The sequence below is a fragment of the Lepidochelys olivacea genome (assembly GCF_965140295.1).
Source record: "Lepidochelys olivacea isolate rLepOli2 genome assembly, chromosome: 12".
Lineage (NCBI taxonomy): Eukaryota > Metazoa > Chordata > Testudines > Cheloniidae > Lepidochelys > Lepidochelys olivacea.
The window spans coordinates 7,774,861-7,791,236 of record NC_140422.1 but is presented as its reverse complement, the minus strand read 5'-3'; the positions used below and the strand labels follow the sequence as shown (position 1 = coordinate 7,791,236).

General features: G+C 45.0%; 1 protein-coding gene across 3 annotated transcripts in view; it reads left to right on the top strand.

The window, feature by feature from the left end:
• Positions 1–16,376, top strand: part of NUP93 (nucleoporin 93) — a 132,348-nt gene that overhangs the window by 927 nt on the left and 115,045 nt on the right. The window contains exons 1-2 of one of the 3 annotated variants that reach the window (XM_084644583.1): positions 1,075–1,201; positions 12,176–12,395. In XM_084644583.1, coding sequence (XP_084500709.1) covers positions 12,217–12,395 — 179 coding nt within the window. In that variant the 5' untranslated portion in view covers positions 1,075–1,201; positions 12,176–12,216. Of the gene's footprint in view, positions 1–1,074; positions 1,202–1,948; positions 1,969–12,175; positions 12,396–16,376 lie in introns of those variants that run through there. The other 2 variants (XM_084644581.1, XM_084644580.1) reach the window with 2 other exon arrangements.

Below are 16,376 nucleotides of genomic sequence, written 5' to 3'. Positions count from 1 at the left end.
CTGGAGCAATAGGGTAATGATGGCACCACAGCTGGCCACCCTCCAAATGAATCCCTACTGGAATAATTTACACCTCCCTGCAGCAGCCCTAAGGAATGTGGCCCCAGAGCTGGACAGTGTATAAATGGGCCATTTTTGTTAAGCGTTGCCCCCATACCAAACTGAACACGAATAAGAAACTGGGGACCAAATCCTACCGCCAGTAGTGTAGGGAAGTGCAAATTGCACCTTGGTCCAGCCTCTCCCCATATAACCTGGGGGTGATTAATGCCGGTAGAAAGCAGATGTTGTTTTCTGGGTCCTTCTCTCCTTTTCTTCTGTCAGCCTAGCTACCATTGCTCAGGGAGGTGGATTACCTGCCCAACAGGAGAATGCCTCCTGCTGGCATAAGCAGTGTCTACAGCACAGCGCGGTGTGGTAATTGTAGCCAAGCCCTCACAGGGGCATAAGCCAGGAGTAACGCCCTGGCAGCCACTGCAGCGCCCTGCTGTAAGGCGGGGAACCCTGCTCCTTGTCTGCCTAGTGCCTGCAGGCAGGGACCCTGGGTCTGAACCTGCCTTTGTTTCCCCTTTTGTTCATTTCACCCCCTCTTGGGCACTTCCCCTGCGGATCTGCCTTTCCCCCTCAGACCCGCTCAATCCGGCATGGTGAAGATGGCGCTCACAAGGGGCCGGGGGGAGGGTCCGTGCTGGTGCTGGGGGCGAGCCCAGGTGCTTCCGGCTGGGTGTTTGTACAGCGCCTGGCACCGCGGTGCTGAGGCAACCCCAGTCAGGCGGCACCGGCCCCGCCCCCGCCCGGGATCCGGTGCCCCGGGCTGCCGCTGGAGCAGGGACGAGGCCAGAGGCCCCCGCCTGTTGGGGGAGGGGGCGCCAGGCCCCCGCTGGGCTCTGCCCCCGAGGAGGAGCCCTCGCCAGGGGTCCCCACAGCCGGGGCTCCGCCCAGCTAGGTCCATGGGGGAATCCCCAGACCCCGGCCTGGGGGAGCCCGGCGCCCCCTGCACCCCTGGAGAGGCGGCCCCGCCCCCCGGCAGCCCGCCCCCCGGCGGCCCCGCCCCTGTCCCTCTCTACGCGTCTCAATAAAGTTTTGAGCGGGCGGCGGCGGCGCGGGGGCCGCTGGGGGATCGGCGGCTCCTCCAATCAGCGGGCGCGGCGCGGAGGCCGCCGGCTGCCGGAGCGAGTCCCGCGGCGGAAGGAGGCGGCAGGTAGGAGCGGGCCTGGGCCTGGGCCGGGGCGCCTCGTGCTCCCCGCCCCCTCGGCAGCTGCCAGCGGCCCCCCCGTCCCGTCCCGCCTCGCGCAGGCTCCCCGCTTGACGCCCCTCCCCCCCGCACGGCTCCCCCTGAGGTGGCCCCGGCGGAGCCCGGGGCGCCCCCTGGCGGCGAGGCCGGTGTGGCGGGCCGGCCCCACGTGCCGAGCGGGCCGGGCGAGGGGCCCGCCGCCGGGCAAAGCCGGGTGCCCTTGGCTCAGGGGACCGCCCGGGGACTGTGCCGGGGGAGGCAGCCGGGTCTAGTGGCTGGAGCCTCGCTCAGCCCTGCCTGGCCGTGGGTACGTTGCTTAACCCCTCCGTGCCTCAGTCCCCCCCCCCGGTAAAATGGGGGGAACAGCATGGTAAAGTGCTTTGAGGTGGCCAGCGGGTAGCTACAGCGTCCGTGCCAGATTCCGTTAATCCACGGGCTTCTCCGGCGTGTCTTCCCCATGCCCACCACCAGCCCTGCCGGCCCCCTCCACACAGGCTCTGCCGGAGGCGGTGTCTGGCCAAGGAGGGTTGAGTTCTTCTGATCTGTGGTGTTAATCGTTTTCTCCTGTCAGGTGAATGAGCTTTAACATAGTCGGGCATGTGTCTAGTAGCCTTCATCCTGGAAGATCCTCATGGCTGAGATTTTTCAAAGGCGCCGAAGGGAGTTAAGCGCCCAGATTCAGTGGGAGTCTGGTGCCAGAGTTCCCTAGGCTCCTTTCCTAGGCAGTTTCCCCGGTATGCATCTGATGAAGTGAGCTGTAGCTCACGAAAGCTCATGCTCAAATAAATTGGTTAGTCTCTAAGGTGCCACAAGTCCTCCTTTTCTTTTTGCGAATACAGACTAACACGGCTGTTACTCTAAAACTAGGCTCCTTAGAGATTCCTGCCCAAAGTGCTTTATGCATTTTTATGCAAACAATACACATGGATTCCTTCATCTGCTACTGACTACAGCCCTCTCTGGGGTGGTTCGTCATGGCGTCTGCTTAATACTGTAGAGCAACACTACGAAGCCACATAAGACAAGATGTGAAGAAACAGTATTGCATCTAATTGAAACTCCATTTGGGAATTTAAGTAGGTAGAATCTGAGGTGGCACTGAGCATTCTGTCTCAGGTGCTTGGTTGACTGGTTCTTGCCCACATTGAGCAGGGGGTTGGACTAGATGACCTCCTGAGGTCCCTTCCAGATATTCTATGATTCTATGATCACCATATGTGGGGGCGAGGGAAGGCATTTCCCCGCAGCTCAAATTGCAGTGACTTGGATGGTTTTTTGCCTCTGCAGCGTGAGGCATGGGGTCACTTGTCAGGTTTATCTGGGAATATCTCACTTAATCATTTCCCTGCTATTGTGGAGGCCTCGGGCATTGGTGCACTTGGGTCCCTGCTGTTCTCTGCCTGGGGCACATAACAGTCTTGTCACCTGTGGGCTGCAATACTTTAATGTAATTTTGGTTGTTGGATTTAGTGTGCAGGCATGTGGGGGATGGCCTGCAATGGACAGCAGGTCCACCTAGATGATCTGGTGGTCCCTTCTGGCCTTGAACGCTGACTCTAATAGTCTGAATTGGACTCCTCTTGTGAAAAGTGCTATGAGATTTTTAATGATCACAAATGACTGAGATCTCTGTTTAAAATCTATTCTGAAACACTGTTGTCAGCCGTACATTTCCCTGTAACACCATGTGAGAATATTTGGTTCGTTATTGACTCGGAGGCAAGAGTGTATCCTGATGAACATGTTGTTCTTTGGTGATATCACATCCAGTTACTGCCACATTCCATCGCTGGCTTAACTTGTAAGCTCTGGTGAGAATGCAGCGTTCAGATCACATGACATGATAGTTGCCAAGTAGCATTTTTAAATTTAGTGTGCTCTGTTAGAGAGACATTTGGAACAACAGAAGTGGGAGTGTGAACAGTATCTGGTAAACTGTACTTCAGCAAATGGTCATTTTGATGTATACAGGGCAACTCTCTTTGGATGCCTAGAGTGAGGCCTGCAATAAAAACCTAAATGAAAGTAACCCCTCTGAAACATATCTAAGCTTCAGCTTTTTTTCAGGCAAAAACAGGCTATAGTGATAAGTAGGGCCCTACCAAATTCACAGTCCCGTTTGATCAATTTCATGGCCGGAGGGTTTTAAAATTGATCAATTTCACATTTTAGGTGTTTACATTTGAAATTTCATGGTGTTGGCTCCTAACCCAAAAGGTAGCCAGAGGTGAGTCTAACCTCCTCCCCCTTGCCCCCCTGTAGGGCAAGTCCTGTCCCAAGTCCTGTCCCTTCCCAGCCCTGTGGGGACTCGCAGCTGGATGGGGCGCTCCCAGCAGCAAGGGGGAGATCAGATTTCATGGGGAAGGGCTTATTTCACAGTCCATGACACGTTTTTCACAGTCGTGAAATTGATAGGGTCCTAGCGATAAGCAGAGTTGACCTTACAGCTTCAGGTTCTCCATGTGAGACATAGCTGCCCAAATTGTGGCTTGTGGCCCCATATGGCTTGAGAGATGCTATTGTTTCCTACCAATGATTTCCCACTTACTTCCCTTGTTCTTTGGTTGGATGACCTATTAGTACAAGAAGGGTACAGGGGAATATAAATGTTACATGAAAAATATCCCAGGTGCAGGGTTTTTATGTAAAATTTAAAGGAAATAATGTCATCGGTTTGTTTTGGGCTCCCTTATTTTTCTCTGTATCTTCTACTTTCTGCTTCTATTGTTTTCTTTCCAGTGGGTTGGGATATGACCTTTCAACAGCTGGTTCTTCTTGGGCCACTAGCTTTGCTGAATCTTTCTAAACAGGATCCTCTCCATGTTATAGCTCTGATCTTTACAGGGCTGCAGCACAGAGTGATAAGATGATTGTAACATTGTTTGGTCCCATCTACACAGGCAAGGCAAAAACTCTTATAACATGGTTTGGGTGCTCGTATGTTAAAACATGAACTCCTGATGCAGTAAGAATTGCTGTGTAGACAGCTGCTAATGTGGAATGACGGGTGCCCAGCATGGCATGACATTGTCCTCTTCTCCCTCAGGTATAAGGGGAGGACAGAACTTTTAAGTCCCCTCCTTAGGCATGTTGTAGTTTTATAAATCACCCTGAGGTTTTGCTCTGTTGCAACTGGGCCTGCTTCCCTCCTGGTTCAGTCATCATGGTAGAAATACTCCTGCTGGAATTCTGCGTCACTATGGAATGCAGAATTTGTGCAGAATTAATGTTCCCTGTAGAATTTTATTTTTTCACACAGAATTTGTGATTTCTCCCTGGCGCTCCCACCTGTGCCTTTCACAGGTGGCTGGGGCTCCCACCCTGAGCCCCAGGTGGCTGGAGCTCCTGCTCTGAGCCTTGGGTGGCTGGGGCTGACAATGGGAGTGTGATTATACTGTGTTGTTTTGACAAATAAAATATGCGCAATGTGTGTTAAAATGTGTGCAGAATTTTTAATTATAGGTGCAGAATTCCCCCAGGAGTATAGAATATATGAGTTTCTACATCCTGACTTTTCAATAGAGGTAATGTCACAGTGGCTTCTAAATTTTCCTTGTAGTACCCTCTGTCAGTTCAGAGAGTGGAGAGAATTTTTAGTTTGATTTTCCTCCAAGGATTTTCAGAAATAAAATTGAATACTTGATGTAATCAGTTTTCCATGTTGCAAAGGTTAATGGTGGGGTGTCCCAATGACCTGTGCTAGGATCAGGTGCCATTTAATATATTTATTGAGGAACTGGAAAAGAGGGTGAATGATGAGGTTGCAACATTGACAGATGACACAATTATTTAAGATAGCTAAGACTAGGGAAGTCTGTGAGGAACTTCAAAGTCAAATGGCAGATGAAAGTCAGTGTTGACAAATGCAAGGTAATACACATGGAAAGGAATAATTTGAAATACTCAGACACGTTGCTGGGTCCTAAATTAAATAATGAAGGGTAGAGAGAAGGTAAGTCGGATGCACGTATTTATCCTTTCTCATAATACAAGAACAAGGGAGCATTAAATGAAACTGAAAGGCAACACGTTTAAAACTGATGGAAGGAGATTATTTTATGCAGTGCATAATTGACTTATGGAACTCATGGCTACAAGAGATCAATAAAACCAAGAGCTTAGTAGCAGTCATAAGAAAATTAGACTTTTGTATGGATAAATGTATATCCACAGTTAAAACAGATAGTTTTTGGCCTAGATATTCTTAATTCTAACTGGTAACTTTTAGAAACTGATAATATGGATATGGATATTCTTGCCCTCATTTGAAGCATTTGGCACTGACCACTGTTGGAGACAGGATATTGGACTAGATGGATCATTGATCTGATCTAGTATGGCAGTTCCTATGTTCGTAAATGACATTTATTTTTTATCTACCCTGTGGTATCTCACTTCATCCTGATGTGCTCAGTACTTGGAAGTGTTCTCAAACTGGATATCTGTCATGCTTTTAATTCATGGGGGAGGGTACAGTTCCTTTGGCTGAAAATACCCGGTTGGCTTGCGGTTTCGGCAGACCATTTCCACTTGTTGTACTATAATTTCAAGATGCTTTACTTTAAAACACATTTGGAACTCTCTTTAGTTTCAGGCTCTGACCCTGCAATTCATGCTCTTGCAAAATTGCTTGAGGCCTGCAGAATGGGGTTTTTACATATTGATCTTTTGGATTCTCCTCCAGCTTTCAAAAATATTTTTTCCCCAGCACCTATCTGCTCAAGGAAAAACAAAAGGAAGCAGGGAAAACCATAATATGGATGTTTATATAGAAAACTGATTGTATATCAACATTTGCAAAGCATAAAAACAGGCTGGTAATCAAAAATACTAAACAAGGTTATTTTTACAACATAGACAACATGTGGCTTGCAGCATTCATGTTCTAGGTTGTTTGTATGTAGAAATAGTAATATAATAAATTTTGGTAGATGTTGAAAAATCTGGGCTTGTTTTTTTGTTTTGTTTTTTACCCTCCTTCCCGCCAACCAATTTGAAATATTTACCAGACACTTCCTATCCAGAGGCTAGCATAGAAGATAAAGGGGGTAGAGTGGGAAGCGCTGGCTGTGAGGAGAAGGTACTAGAATTCCTGCCAAAATGCTGTCCCTAGATCCAGTCCAGAAGGTCCTTTCTACCCCCTCACTTGTACTTTCAGAGCCCTGGCTGCTGCAAGGGAAAGGGGACTCTGCAACTCTGCCCCATTCTCATCCTTGTGGTTTTTTATATCTTCTTTCCCCACATGATTATCTCTAGTTCCTAACTCTGCTGTTGCTGATAGCTTTCCTAGGAACAGCAGTGTGAAATTGACCTGATTTTTGTCTCTTTCTCCACTGCTTGTATTTTGAGTAGAAGTGCTGAAACTGACCCAGACATGTCTATTTCACATTGCTGAGCTCTCTGAGCCAGCAGTAGCTGGAACAGGGTCTTGTGGGAATGAGAGCAGCACTGGATTTATTCATGTTCACATCATATTTGAAAGAATATCTTCGCTAGATATTTTTTTTTAAATAGAAGCATGAACTTTAATCAGAGTTTAAGGGCTTACAGTCCTCTGTTCTCCGATGAAAGTTTCTTGCAGTTCATAGCTGTGTGGGTGACTGTTTTTAAAACTCTGAGTTTTAATGTCCAACTTAAGAGTCAGGTACCTGTGCTTTATCTGTTACATTTATCTGTTTCAGAACATTTTCCAGTAATAAAGGAATTAACATTTTTGGCCCATCTTACTTAAAGCTAATTAATTAGATGACATAAGCATTTTAGTATTTGAAAGATAACGGACACTGTTCACACATTCGAATATTTAAGCTTTAGATCTTTTTAAAGCCAGTTCAATAAAATATTCAGCGTGGCTATATTTGGAATACAATAATTACAACATTCTTCACAAGACAGTGTATCCGTCTTCTTTAGGAGACTTCGTTTTTTAATAGCAAACCATCATTGAAAATACTCTGTGTGGAGTTAACAAACCAGTCAGTCTCTTATGGGCTCCTTTTGGCTTAAATTCAGGCAACTAAAACAATCTTCGGAGTTTATTCTTGGTTTCAGAATGTTAGAGAAATGTTAAAATTTGTGTTTTATTGGACATGGAATAGTAGTTTAATGCAGCATCATCTATTGATAAGTTATTAATGTTGTTTTCCAGAAAAGCTGTGCCTGTCCTGGCTTTTAGCCCAGGGTCAATCTGGCATCACAGAAGTTAGTTTAATTTCTTCTTTCTGCATTTTCTTTCCCTGAGGTGTCAGTTGTTCTTTCCCAAGCCAGACATGAAAATCTGCCATCATTCTGCTCTTTACTGTAGTAGCAGTTCCCATCTTGAACAGCAGTATTAAGAGTCAGACTGCAGTCTCTTGAATGCAGTAAATTCTGTCAGTGTAAAGACTATCTTCTTTGTGCTGCTGTTCTGTCTAACCATTTAATGTTGTTGTTTGGAAAAAAGCCATTTGCTGATCATTCTCTAGATGAGTAGTGAGTTGTCATTACCACAGATTTGTTATAACCACAGTTAGTTTAGTGTGTGTGGTTAAAATAACTCCTGTTTATTCCAGATTTACCTAAACCATTCTCTGTTTTCACAGAGTTTGTTGAAATGGTCCCATATCTGAAAATTTATGGAACAAACCCTGCCTGGTGTTGACGCTGAGTCTATGGCTAAAAGTGCAGGTTTGGGAGCTGTTTTACACTGCACTGACTCTTCATGCTTTTGATTTCAGTGCTCTCTGAGACGTTAGCTCCTGCTTATGCTGCTGGCTTTTTATCGAGGTAGTTAATGAAAAAGGGAAGTGGACCGGATCAAATCAGATCAAACTAAATTCTGTGCTATTCTTGCAGTCAGTGCCATACACGCTGCTCCCTCAGAAACTGACATTAGCAGTCTTAACTGTATGGGAGCATGGTTATTCTGGTCACTGTCTGCCAACAGAGGCTGCTTCTGGCAGCCAAGCACAGGAGATCTCTGCTAAGGGGAAGCAGTTCACAAGTAAACGCTGAAAAAATGTCCTATACTGCATTGCAGGGCATGAAATTGCCTTTCTTCCACTGGCTTGCTAATCTTTTCTAACAAATCCAGTACAAACTATCCAGTCTGGTTTGTTGGCAGGCATAAACCTGATTGCCACGTCTGCCCCAGCACAGTTCGGTAGCTAGCCAGCAGTGGGTGGAGAATGTTTACATGGGCCCTAATGTCTGGAGGCAGGCTATTAGTTTGTGTCGCTGTGTTTATGCAAAATAATAGTATGAAATGTTCTTGGATTTTTTTTTTAATTAACTGCATGAGTCTGAATCACAAAACATAATACTTTTAAGCAAACGCCTATCTAGATAGTGCTGAATAGTTCTCTTAGCACTGGTAACAGTGGTGCTTAGCCACAGTGATGAAACTGGATGCCTAGTGAATATAAAATCCATTCCATTAGAATTCTTGGATTTCTTTTTTACTACACTGTATGTCTTAAGCAGAGGATTTTTAAAATACATTTTTCAGAGCTAAAATATGTTACCTTTTACTTGTGATCTCCCTCACTCTCTTCTTATCCTCCTTGTCAGTTCATGATGATTTCACCTTAGACTGATGATGGATGGAAATCATGTGATTGCCAGGATGTACTGGATATATTCAACATCACAGAAGGTGGCTGCTTGTTTGGATGTACTTGGATGACTTGGCAAGAAGTAGCTTTTGGCCCTTCCCTCCTACCGTGTTGGAAGGCTCAGATGCTCCCTCTTTGTGTGTGTGTGTGTGTGGGGCTTTGATCATTCCTCCCTCCTTCACAGGTATAAACTACTTAATTGTGATCTGACTGTGCTAATCAGATATCTCTTGAACAACTGAAACTACAGTAAGAGAAATACAAATGCATCTGCTCAAGGGAGCATTTTGTAAGAAGTTCAGTCTCTTTTGGGGATGCTGAGATGTTTAAACTGTAGGCATTTTCCTTCTATAAAATAGTCCTGTTTTCACATTGGACTCATTTGCTCTTTGTTGTTCAAATAAGCAAGTAAAATTACTTCTCATTATTCTCTTGCAACATATTGGTGTTAAAGGATCACAGTTAGTGCCATAGACCTTAGTTTGTCTCCTCTGATCACTGAGAAAGGAAGAAGGTGTGCTAATTTCTTTTCTGTTTAGGGACATTTTAAAATTCTGGATAAAGGAGATGATTTGGAGAGAGGGGACATTCGAAGGGGTTACACCAATGTTCAGATTTGGTTTAGGGAGGATCCCAGTTTGTGGATCAGTGCATTGAGGCTGATATGAGTGTAGGGTGTTTCTCCCCTATCTTCTCCTCTGTTTGAGTTCAGGAGTTAGCTGGATTTGTGGTTTCCATGTAAGGAGAATAATTCTTGGAAGTATGTGACCTCTATTTAGAGGACTTTTTTTTAAGATTGCAAAAAGAAAGATGGCCTCTGCAAAGGTCAATATCCATGCTTTGAGAATCGGGTCATGACCAAAGACAGATGTGGTGCCATGTTATTTGCCAGTGTCCTCTCTAAGGACAGGTTTCAGAGTAACAGCCGTGTTAGTCTGTATTCGCAAAAAGAAAAGGAGTACTTGTGGCACCTTAGAGACTAACCAATTTATCTGAGCATGAGTTCAAATGTAGCTCACGAAAGCTCATGCTCAAATAAATTGGTTAGTCTCTAAGGTGCCACAAGTACTCCTTTTCTTTTTGTCCTCTCTAAGGACACTCCTTTGTCTCACTTGTATGTCTACACTGCAAACCCCCCCCCCCCCCCAAAAAAAAAAAAAACAACAAAAAAACCAACCCCTGTGTTCCTAATTCAGGTTAGCTAACCCACATTAGCAAATTTAGGTTAAAATAGTAGTGACGACATGGCAGCTCTGCTTTTAACTCCGATTAGAAGATCAAATTCAGCTCCAGCATAGGCTTACAATCAAGCTGCTAATCAAGTTAAGAACGGACCTTGTTGTTTTTTTTTTTTTATTTTTTATTTTACAGTGTAGACATACCCTTACTGAGAATAATTCAGAAATATTGGTTATTTTTGTTGTTTGTTTTTGCTGTACTTGGAATGCTGCAAGTAAGGATAATGATGGGGTTGGGAGGGGGGGTGGTGGTGGTGGTGGGGACTCAAGGTTCCATTATTGTTGTTTATAGGATTCTGTCAAGATATATGAAATGTCTGGATGCTCTAGACGGGGTGGGGTGGGGTGGGATGGGGTATCGATGCATTTAATTAAAAAAAAAAAAAAAGGCAGCAAATGGGAACTAATTAGTCAGTTCCCAGAAGACGATTATGATGCTGATTCTGCATCAGAGTGACACCTTTTGTGTGTTGAACTACTTAGTCTAATGCTGAATGTTTAGCGTTGGTTCACATCAGCATTTGTGCTGGTCCAGTTTCACTTTCAATATCCTCTGCAGGTAACATGGTCATCTTTGCTCCAGCACTCTGCACATTGGAAAATCTTGTTTACTGAATGCTGATCATTACAAATAGTTTTAAAATAATACATCCTTCCTGTTCTGGGTCATCAGGCCTTCATGTAAACATGGCCAGATGTTCTCTGCTGGGAGAAACAAGTCCATTAATTAGCTTCTGCTCTTCTCCTTTTTTTTCTTTTTCTTTTTTTTTTTTTCCCCAGACTTCTAAGTTTATTGGTTGCATGGGAGGGTTAGGTGGATCTTATTTACCATTGCTAATGAGTTAGACATGTAAATCCCTTGCATTAAATGAAAAATAAATCCTATTTACAGGAGATATCTGCAGAGCTACATCAAGTTACACCTTTATTATGCCTGTCCCAACTTCATCTTGGGTTGAAAACAGCTGTTCTGATATTTAATTCTTGCCAAACACATTAAATTTCAGGAACTCTGAGCTGCTGCAATTTTTAGAAGTCAGAGCTCTTCTCTAGAGCAATGTTTGTCTTACATTTGGCCTGGGGTACTCCCTGAACAATCTGTGAATCAGAACAATATTCTGCTGCTTCGGTCTCGGTATCTTGCCTAGCCCTGTTCAGGGTGAGGCAAGATTCCATCTTTCCAGGCTTGTGAGGAACTGAGATCAAATTTTGCAGACTTAGGTGCCTAAAAAGTTAAGAACTGAAATAAGTGGCCTGAATTTTCAGAGATGCTGTACATGTGCAGCTCCCATTAACTTGACTGTGAATTTAATGGATGTCTGAGCCTGATTTTAGGCACCCAAGTTTGTCGTTTGAAGCCTTGTCTTTCATTAACCTAGTTTCAGCAAGGAAACTCATAAGAGGCCTTTCACACATCAATCCCTATAAGTCTACATTCCCAGCCCTTTTTAGAAATCTGTTCTGAATTCAGATTTATGTGATGCCTTAGTGACCCCATCAGTTACAGCCTGTTTGTTATCGACACACTTTATACTGTCCACTTCCTCCAGATGATCCATTCTACCTTCAATGTATGTATGTAATTCTTATTAACACTAATGAAAGTTTCCCATGTGCACTGAGGGAAGAGCGTATACCCTTCACGATGGAACAGCCTGTTCATATTTCTTCCATCTATGGACTTAGTGATGCATAGCTTTATATCTTTTTCTGAAAGATTAAAATAAAAAAAGAAAATATATGCAGGTTGAAACACAAGTAGTTTAAACTCAAGACCGAATTAATACCTTAATTAATTAATACCTTCACTTGGGCAGTTGTACCTTCTGTTCACTTCCACCTCCATATATTTGAATTAAATATGGTACTCCACTAGACTTGTTTTAAGTACATAAACCTGCACTAATAACCTCATCTCTACTAGGCAACTGCCTGTTTTAAGAGACCACTTTAAAAGTATCCTCAAGATTTACAGCAGTTTGGGGTGATCTGTAGTGTGATTATTCTGTACACAACAACCAATTATTGCACCCTGAGAACAGGTATTACTGGAATCAATGAGGGAACTTTTACTTGTTTTGTCAAGCAAGTCTCTCTCTCTCTTTCCTTAGGGGTTTCTGTGCGTGTGTCTTGTGTAGGACCGGCATTACACATGGACACTGAAGGGTTTGGAGAACTTCTCCAGCAAGCAGAACAGCTTGCAGCTGAGACAGAGGGCATCTCTGAACTTCCTCATGTAGAACGCAACCTCCAGGAGATCCAACAGGCAGGAGAGCGTCTGCGGTCTCGGACTCTGACCCGCACGTCGCAGGAGACTGCCGATGTCAAGGCGTAAGTACTTGGGTTTTTGAGACTCTGTTTAGAGCTAGGAATGCCGAAGAAACAGCCCATTAGCTTTTCAGGAGCTAACGTATTTAAAGATCTTGAAATGGAGCCGTGAAGTACTTTGGGTAGAAGTTAGGGAGACTCCTGTGTTTGGAAAGATCTACACATACCTCCTGCTTACGCGGTACAAATACTGCTTTCGATGGTGGTAATTTTGATAGGTATGATTGAGTCTCACCAATCGTCTCTTACCTTTTATGTGCATCCATTTATAACCTGTCACTTGATATCCCTCAGTCCTGCCCAAATCGCTTGTGTCTCTGCCTACCAGGAATCAGGACACAAAAAAAAGACTGTCAAATAATCCTGACTTTGTAAAGACCTGCTTCATGTTAGTTTGCCTTAGGATTTCCCAGATTTAAGTCCAGACCAGGCCTTCTGCAAACGGACATGCTGCATCTTAAATTTGGCTGTCTGATAAAAGAATACAGTTAGTCCCAGCATTTTTGTACGAAGTCGAAATGAGTTACTAAAACCCAACCCCACGCCATCACGGGTGTTGGGCTACCTGTGGTCGCCCAAGGACAACCTGCTCTGAACTGCAAATTTAAATATAGGGAGGGAATATGGGTTTGTGGATCAAGTGTTGGATTGGGACTCTGGAGATCTGGATTCTATTCCAGGTTCTGCAATCAACTCCCTGTGTGACTATGGGCAAGTCAGTTGATCTCTCTGAGCCTCTGTAAAATTAGGATAATGACACTGCCCTGCATCACAAGGGAGTTTTCAGGATAAACAGGTTAATGTTTTTGTGAAGTGCTTAGGTATTACAATGTAGGGCCCTGTCAGAAGACAGATAGGTTGGCTGACTGGCACCTCTGGCTTGAGATTGAAAATGAAAACTGGTCTCAGTTCCCTTACTGATAGCACAGACTTTAGCTGTACCTTCTAATGCAGTTTGATGAGAGTGCACATGCAGTTAGCCATTTGCACTCTTCCTAACATGGAGTTTGGGGATAAACCGCTGAGTGCAGCTGGTGGAGAAATTTTACACAGTCAACTGGATGGGCAAATAATTTAATTTCTTCTGCCACTAGGGCAGTAACTCAGAAGCAGTAAAACTTAGGTGGGAGGTTGGGAGTATTGTCCACCTCAGGTTAGCTGTCGAGATCTCTGAGTGGACCCCAGATTTTTAAGTGTAAGTCAGCAACTTGTGCACTGGGAAGTAAGTAATTACTTTGAGTTTTGGCTGTCCTTAATTGCCAGCTGATAGGATTTTTCCTAGTCTCGTTAAGAGAACACTCCATTCATGTTAAGAACTCTCTGTCCTTGCATTCCATATTTCTACACTGAAGTTCTCCGGCAGAAAAGCATTCTGGAAAGTGGGTTCTTGAATTTTTATTTAGAAAGGACAAAGTGTCTCCATTACGTACAGCAAGAGAAAACAACTTGTAATTTGGTTCGTAGAATCATAGAATTGTAGGACTGGAAGGGACCTTGAGAGGTCATCTACTCCAGTTCTCTGCTTTCATGGCAGGGCTAGGTATTATCTAGATGAGAGGTTCTCAAACTTCATTGCACTGTGTCATAAATATAAAGGGAAGGGTAAACCCCTTTGAAATCCCTCCTGGCCAGGGGAAAGCTCCTCTCACCTGTAAAGGGTTAAGAAGCTAAAGGTAACCTCGCTGGCACCTGACCAAAATGACCAATGAGGAGACAAGATACTTTCAAAAGCTGGGAGGAGGGAGAGAAACAAAGGGTCTGTGTCTGTCTGTAGTCGTCTTGGCCGGGGACAGAACAGGAATGGAGTCTTAGAACTTTTAGTAAGTAATCTAGCTAGGTATGTGTTAGATTATGATTTCTTTAAATGGCTGAGAAAAGAATTGTGCTGAATAGAATAACTATTTCTGTCTGTGTATCTTTTTTGTAACTTAAGGTTTTGCCTAGAGGGGTTCTCTATGTTTTTGAATCTAATTACCCTGTAAGATATCTACCATCCTGATTTTACAGGGGGGATTCCTTTATTTCTATTTACTTCTATTTTTTATTAAAAGTCTTCTTGTAAAACACTGAATGCTTTTTCATTGTTCTCAGATCCAAGGGTTTGGGTCTGTGGTCACCTATGCAAATTGGTGAGGCTTTTTATCCAACATTTCCCAGGAAAGGGGGGGGTGCAAGTGTTGGGAGGATTGTTCATTGTTCTTAAGATCCAAGGGTCTGGATCTGTAGTCACCTAAGCAAATTGGTGAGGCTTTTTACCAAACCTTGTCCAGGAAGTGGGGTGCAAGGTTTTGGGAAGTATTTTGGGGGGAAGGACGTGTCCAAACAGCTCTTCCCCAGTAACCAGTATTAGTTTGGTGGTGGTAGCGGCCAGTCCAAGGTGTAATATTTTGTACCTTGGGGAAGTTTTGACCTAAGCTGGTAAAGATAAGCTTAGGAGGTTTTTCATGCAGGTCCCCACATCTGTACCCTAGAGTTCAGAGTGGGGGAGGAACCGTGACACACTGTGACCCCCTTCTGACCACAAAAATTACTTCATGACCCCAGGAGAGGGGACCGAAGCCTGAGCCCACCCAAGCCCCACTGCCCTAGGTGGGGGGCCAAAGCCCAAGCCCCACCACTCCAAGCAGGGGGCCAAAGCTGAAGCTCAAGGGCTTCAGCCCCAGGCAGGGGCCTGCAACCTGAGTCTTGCTGCCCAGGGCTGCAAGCCGTCAAGCTTTGGCTTCGGCCCTGGGCAGCGGGGCTCAGGCTTCGGCCCTGGGCAGCGGGGCTCAGGCTTCGGCCCTGGGCTCCAGCAAGTCTAAGTCAGCCCTGGCGACCCCATTCAAAGGGGGTTCGGCCCCACTTTGCAGTCCCGACCCACAGTTTGAGAACCGCTGATCTAGACCATCCCTGAAAAGTGTTTGTGTAACCTGCTCTTGTAAATCTCCAATGATAAAGATTCCACAACCTCCCGAGGTAATTTATTCCAGTGCTTAACCACCCTGACAGGAACATTTTCCTTATGTTCAATCTAAACCTCCCTTGCTGCAATTTAAGTCCATTGCTTCTTGTCCTACCCTCAGAGGTTAAGGAGAATAATTTTTCTCCCTCCTCCTTGTAACAACCTCTTATGTACTTGAAAACTGGTATCATGTCCCCTCTGTCTTCTCTTCTCCCGACTAAACAACCCTAATATTTTTCAATCTTCTCTCATAGGTAGGGCCCTACCAATTTCAGGGCCTTAAAAAATGTGTCACGGAGTGTGAAATAAGCCCTTCCCTGTGAAATCTGATCTCCCCTGTGCTGCTGGGAGTGTCCCAGCGGTGGGCCTCTAACTGCCAGTCCCAGCTGAGCTGGGGCAGGACAGGACTTCTGTGCTGCCTTCAGAGTACAGCAGGGGGAACATCCGGAGGTGGATCTGCTCCATCATTCCCCTCCGTCCTCCAAGAGCAGCCCTGCAAGGGAAGAGCAAGTCCTGTCCTCCCCAGCCTGGCTGGGACTAGCAGCTAGGAGCTTCAGAGCCCGGCTCTGAAGGCAACACAGCAGTGAAGGTGACAATCCCGTGACTCCCCTACAACAGGTTTGTGACACCCCCCCCAACCCTCTTTTGCGTTGGGACCCCCATAGTTACAACACCTGAAATTTCAGATTTAAAACATCTGAAACTGTGAAATTTACCAATTTTTCAAATCCTAGGGCCTTGAAATTGACCAGAATGGATCCTGAATGTGGTAGGGCTCTACTCATAGGTTGTGTTTTCTAGACCTTTAATGGTTTTTGTTGCTTTTCTGTAGACTTTCTCTAGTTTGTCCACATCTTTTTGAAATGTGGCGCCCAGAACTGGACACAATACTCCAGTTGAGGCCTAATCAGTGCAGAATAGAGCAGAAGAATTACTTCTTGTGTCTTGTTTACAACACTCCTGCTAATACATCCTGGAATATGTTTGCTTTTTTGCAACAGTGTTACACTGTTGACTCATCTTTAGCTGGTGATCCACTATGT